The following is a 6,214-nucleotide window of genomic DNA, read 5'->3' as shown; positions in this document are numbered from 1 at the left end:
ATACTATTCAAAATTAAGGACCACTACCTTAAGTGGTCATGTTAGTCATGCAGCTTGGCATGCTTTAACAAGAAAATTAAATGTTTGGCCTTTCGAAGGTCAGATTTGTACCCTTTGATCTTTGAGGCCACTTCAGTAAGACTCTAGTGAGAATTTGGCTTCTACTGACTGAGCAAGCTACAAAAATATTGGTGTTTACCTGGCCTCAATCTTAGTGAAAGGTTACTATGTAGTTAGGCCACGTTATTCAAATATGCAGCTATAACAGAAAATGCATATTGTTTATTTAAGCCTGCCCCCGAAGAACTTTTAGGCTTCTTTCCAAAACCAAAATATAATAATGTTTCATTTGGTATATCATTTTTGTGCACTTGAAGTTTAATTTTCGGCAAATTTATAGTATGAATTATATGGAATGACAACAATGGTTGAAGCAGTTCAATTCCTTTTATCACTTGAAGATTAGGTTTAGCCTTTAGGAGACTTCCTATTAGGGTTTACATGGATCCTCTAAAAAATACAAGGATATTGAAGCAAAAAGGGCAACTGCAAATGGGTAGAAATGGAAATGTAAACAATAAGTCAGCAAGCATGGATCCTTGGGCCTGTTATCTGTAACTCCCAATGTTTAAGCAAGCAATATCATTATGGAGGCCTAAGAAGTGATGAAAAATGGTCAAACTGAAAAAAAAAATATAAAAATGAAAAGAAATATGGGGAAACTCACTTTGTGGTAACTGATAACGAGATGAACTGTGGTTTGAAGAGCATTTGGAAGGATTCTGAGGCTGTTAAAATTTTTCTTTCCTAGAAGGATTAGTTTCTTAGATATGGCATGTCATTTCATGATCACTAGCTATGGTGGTCCCCTCTTGTGAAGTTTGAGGGCAAGCTGCTGTTCGAACTCCACAATTTTCAATCATTTCCAGACACCAAAGGACTGACTTTGAGCATGTCAATAATTTTCACTAATTTTCACCAATTTTCATTGAAATTCATTTTGTATTGAAGCAACATGCCAAAATAACATCTACAATAATGAGCCAGCCTGATATATAAGAGTTCCAATTCTGCCTTTATGTACAATACACTATACTGTTACCCAAAAAGGATGTATCAAGCTTATAGTAGCAAAAAGGCAAATAACCTTTTCTTGGAGTTTGTTAGAGTTCAGTGAACATTTACACTGAGATTTTATATGCTTTGAGTTCAACAAAAAGATTTCAGTAGCTCAATACAATAACCATACAAAATTGAAATTAGATAATGTTGTACATATCCAAAAACATTTTCAACCCATCATGCACACAACATGTTCTTGGATTAGGAGATCCCTTTATAGGGTTATGCCCATATTATATCCATGAATACTCATTAGCTCGAATATTTGTCATCTTGCCATTGGTTGTTGGCACTTTGATTGTTCTCTTCACCTGCTATTTCCTGTATAGAGTGCAAGTGGCGATACAATCCGACTGGTTGTACAATAGGGGGCATCACCCTAGGGTGTGGAACCAAAATGTTATGGGTTGAAGTAGGCTTCCCAATGAATGAATTTGGTGCCATTGGTGGAAACAACCAGGGGGTTCGATGATCAAACGGGAGAGGTGGACGTGGTGAATCAAATGGAAAATGAATCAATGAACCCCCCATATTGGGATCCACATTATTCTCATGAAATAAACGAACTTGGCAACTTGAAGTATTATGAGATGTGGATTCTTCAGCTGTAACAAAAAAGAAAAAAACATGTTGTTATTCAATTGCATTGAAGGCAATGAAGATAATGATATTTTGAATTTCACATTAAATGGTACATCAATTGATATTTCCATGCTAGTATTTTGCAAAATAGAACCTTGTACCCTTCTAGATGTGTGGTCCAGATTGATTTGTTTTGTAGAAGAAATCTCCAATTGTTCATTCATGCTTCTTTTCCTTCCACGACACCGTCCAACCTTTAGAAATTGTGGTCCATATTTTCTTGATTTCAACGCAGGAACACTTTGCCCCCCTTTTTTTGTTGGGCTCAAGAAACTATGTCGCCTCTTGGTAGTGACCTTGGATGGAGTTACAACATCAAATTTCTTATTATTGTACTCCTGGCTTACATTTTTTACCAATTGATTTAGTGCATATGCCTGCTCCAATGATGTGGGTGTTATTTGTAATAAACCCCTCAATCTCTTATGAGTTGATGACATCACAACTTTAATTTCCTCATCGATTGTTAGGGCGCTATCTTGCCTTACAATGGTTGAATCAGTGGAAGGAGAAGCTGGAAGGTTCATTTCAATTTCTGGGCCCATTACAAACGATTCATTTAAATCAAGTAAATATCCAGGTCTTTCTGTAATAGACCTACAGACATTAGGCAATTCATTTCCCCTTGAAACCTTGCTAGTCACTACCATCTCAACTTTTAGAATATGCTTACAAATATTGCCACTTAGGGCCCATTTGCAATTACAAAAGTTTAGGTTCAGCCCTTTATAGATGACATGATACCATGTATCACGAGTTGTCGTAGTTTGGCTACGAACCAAATACTCACTTTCCTTGTTTCCATCAGCCATACAATCTTCATCTGGGATATTCTTTGCTTTGCACTTACTTAAATTTATTTGTTGCTCAATTTTTGAAGCTCGGACAAAACCAACATTTTTTAGACGTTGCATGTGAATGTAATACAACTCAACCTTTTTTAATAATAGGTGCAACAACCAATCCACCCTTCTATGGGACGCATTATTCTTCTCACAGAGGTACCTTTGCTTTAGATACCGGTGATAAGATTCGATAGCATTATTAGTATCCTGGTTGGAATGTGGGAAGTCCCTATATGCTTTTGCCCACATATCTGGAAAAAAAACATATATTATATGCGAAAAAACAATAGAAAATGGTCAATTACAAAATAAATTGATAAAATGAAACCTTAGGAAACTTACATAACTTGTTGTTGTTTAACCAGTTGGTTGCAAAATAATCCAAAAACACAGTTTCTTCTTTGAATTCATCAAAGAAACTTTTAATTTCATGTTGCACAAATGCATCATCTTCACACGAATGCATGATTAATCCTAGAGCACGGAAGATACAGACTTTATTTTCCTTTCCCCTGACTTTCGTTCCAACATTTTTCAACCACGCTCTACGGACATGCCATACACACAATAATAGTGTACAGTTTGTGCAAGTCCTGAAATAATATAACATTATAAGAGAATATCCTTGAACATTATTTCTTTTTATCTCTTCTAAAAAGAAAAAACTGGTTCACCTTAATGCCTCGATTTCCGCTGCTGCATCATCTGTGATGACAGCTCGGACATGCCAATCTGGGTTTTCCTTTTTCCCATTTGCAAATAATTGTGACATCCATTTACAAATATCATGAGTACCATTCCGTGATGATATTACCCATGCCACTGGAATCCCATTGTGATGATCATCAAAAGCCATTATGGTGTACAGTTGATACTGCATTACAATAAGAAAACAAGATTATAAGCATATAAGAGGACGACATTGAAATAAAGTAGAATAAATGAAGTTTTGGTAAATATGTTTACCCCATATTTGTTAGTGCTAAAAGTGGAGTCCATTGATAACATGTTGTTGTGTGAGTATCTCACCATCATTGAAAGCATCCACTTAGTTTATATGCCTATAATGAAAGGAATGTTTTTAACAACATCTTGTTGTTGGTAGAAGAAAAAGCTCTCTGGGCACTCACTAACCCAACAATCCACACTCATTGGATCACTTTCATGCTTCACATACTCTAGCCTATTGATATTATTGTAAATGTTTGACACATCCTTTCTTGTCATGAAAGAATCTCGAGGTGCCCCTGTGAACAACTCACCAGATCCATACCTTAAATCAAAGATAAATTTTTCCCAGATCATCGTAGCATTAAAACCATCACGAACCAAATCTTCAACAATAGTTCGTATATGCTCTGTTAAATGCGGCGCAAAATTGAATTTCTTGGGCATGTCATTTGCCTCATTTCCATGACAAACCACATTTTTGTCATCAATATGTCTGCATGCTGTATATATTAGAACAACATCATTTGGTCTAAGAGTAAGTCGTCGCATAATAAAGTGACACTGACAACCAACTTTGATGCTGTGACGTGGAAGACGTTTCTTAGTTGTGGATCCAGGTTCAGCCACATTGCTGGATTGTACATGATTTGGACCATAGGCACACCAATATCTGTGATCAAGAATTCACCAAAAATTAAATAAAATATTTATGCATGTTTGACATAGTGAACTTAAAATCAAAATTGTATATATATATATATATATATATATATAGAGAGAGAGAGAGAGAGAGAGAGAGAGAGACTCACACAACATATTCTAGATATGTTGAAGAATTTGTCCTCTTGATATCCTTCACATCTTTAATTCGTCGAGCTTTAGCAACAAATTGAGTAGGTGCACTTTCCCTCATTTGCTCCCCCCTTATAAAATCCTCAAGTCGACAATATGGAATAATCGCGACTTGGTCTCCTGCTACTTCTGTCCATGTCAAATCTTCCGTTGAAAACTCTATCATCCCTTCTGGGTCCTCAACCTCCAACTCATTGATCAAGTCCCACTTCTTCATTTTTCAAATCCCTATACAAATGAGGGAACACGAATATTGACTAAACATATGAGCAACAGTTCATACTATGAATATTGAACACCACTTGAAATGCAAATTTTTGTAGTGTGTACAATTTACACTCAAGACCCCACCACATATAAACACATTTACATCATAATTCCCTATCTCCCCTTCAATATTTCCTACCCATGCACAAAACAGTATTATAGACTTTCAAATTCTTCATCTTTGTATAATTAATACATTGCTGAAAGAAACATAATAACATGCAAAATCTGTTGCAAAGAAAAAACTGTTATACAACTTTAATCAGTTTGTTCCACTTTGTTATGCTCAGATGAAGTCCAAAACAATTACATAACAAAGTGTCCATATGATATGCATGTTATTTTTTTAGAAGCTTATGATTGAATATCCTAGGGGAGATTACTCTTTAACTGGCATTGCATTCAAGGGTTGCATACAGGGGCTTAATACCAGAGGTATTGGACTTGCAACTAGTTTTAGATATCAATCCAACTTGACCAAGAGTTTGAACATGAGTTCCCTTCCTGTTAAACTCTAGTGCCTTGTTGTGGATAAAAACAAAAAGGGTTTATGGGTTTGATGCTATAACCGACCCTAATAGGCTTCAGGGACCCTTTTAGAGACAATAACTCTTTCAATGGCATTCCATTCAAGGGCAACATACCAAAGGACTGAGACTTTTATCTAGTTTCTCACCTCGATCAAAGTTTACCATGAGTTTGAACTTAATACCCCTCCTGTTAAACTCTAGTGCCTTCGTTGTGGATAAAAGAAAAAGGGTTTAGAGGTTTGATGCTGTGATTAGCCCTCATATATTATAGGTATTATAAGATTGACTTAGTATTGCAACAAAAATATTATTTACAGCTTATTATAAGCTCAAAGTGAAAAGTCTATCCTCTTCTTAATCTGCAGTGAAAATGCTAATTTATTTGAAGTTTGATACTGGCTTCCTTTTAAGGCAATTTTTAGCCTTTCATAATCTGATTAGCAAATCTGGTGCAAATGCTCCGTAGTTGGTTCTGTGAGTTCTAAAGGTGATAAAGGAAGGATGCTTATTGTCTACCCTCTTACTAAATTGCAGTCTTACCATTGATTGTGAGAGTTAATTTTCGTAGAGGTAAATTTTCAGGATTAGGAGAGACCCAAAGTCCGGAGTTGGTGGATTGGAAAGAAAGCAGGGCTCAAGGCTATTGATCATCAATCTACAGAGCTTGTATGACGTGTGATGCAGAATGGACATACAAGCGTGCAATCAAAACTGTAGAGGGAGTGATGAACATTGATCCAAATGAGTATGAAACAGTTTATATTGGGACTGGATGAGGGCAAGAGCTAACCATGTTGATCAGCTGCAATCCTTCAACACTGACATCATTGGCTGAGAGCCGACCCTGAGCCCACAAAGTAGTGTCTTCAACTTTCACAATTTTGTTTAAAGCAAACAATTCTCGCCGTTTTAGATGAATAATAATGCCTTGATTCAGGTAGATATTGTTATTGCATAAGTTCTTAATATTCCATCCTCCAAATATTTTGGGCTTTGCAAGTAGGT

The 6,214-nt window shown here is 36.1% G+C and overlaps 1 protein-coding gene across 1 annotated transcript; it reads right to left on the bottom strand.

The window, feature by feature from the left end:
- Positions 1-1,637: 1,637 nt before the first annotated feature.
- On the bottom strand, positions 1,638-4,629 carry LOC149212767 (uncharacterized). Its single transcript, XM_089388809.1, has 6 exons — positions 4,370-4,629; positions 3,744-4,230; positions 3,284-3,483; positions 2,952-3,202; positions 2,112-2,860; positions 1,638-1,727 (listed from the first exon to the last, which is right to left on the bottom strand). Exons 1-6 carry the CDS (start codon positions 4,627-4,629, stop codon positions 1,638-1,640), a joined length of 2,037 nt encoding a protein of 678 aa, XP_089244935.1.
- Positions 4,630-6,214: the final 1,585 nt, after the last annotated feature.

The sequence above is a fragment of the Pinus tabuliformis genome, chromosome 1_1 (genome assembly GCF_031772625.1).
Source record: "Pinus tabuliformis cultivar Carrire ecotype Pingquan chromosome 1_1, CPIR1, whole genome shotgun sequence".
Lineage (NCBI taxonomy): Eukaryota > Viridiplantae > Streptophyta > Pinopsida > Pinales > Pinaceae > Pinus > Pinus tabuliformis.
Note: the sequence above shows the minus strand (reverse complement) of the source record. Positions and strands in the feature narration are given on the sequence as shown.

Excerpts from the sequence above, each read along its gene's own strand:
- LOC149212767 (XM_089388809.1), bottom strand. The coding sequence starts at position 4,629 with ATGAAGAAGTGGGACTTGATCAATGAGTTGGAGGTTGAGGACCCAGAA. Across the intron at positions 4,231-4,369 it reads ACATATCTAGAATATGTTGT|ATATTGGTGTGCCTATGGTC; the intron begins GTGAGTCTCTCT and ends TCTTGATCACAG. Across the intron at positions 3,484-3,743 it reads CAATGAGTGTGGATTGTTGG|TATCAACTGTACACCATAAT; the intron begins GTTAGTGAGTGC and ends ATTGTAATGCAG.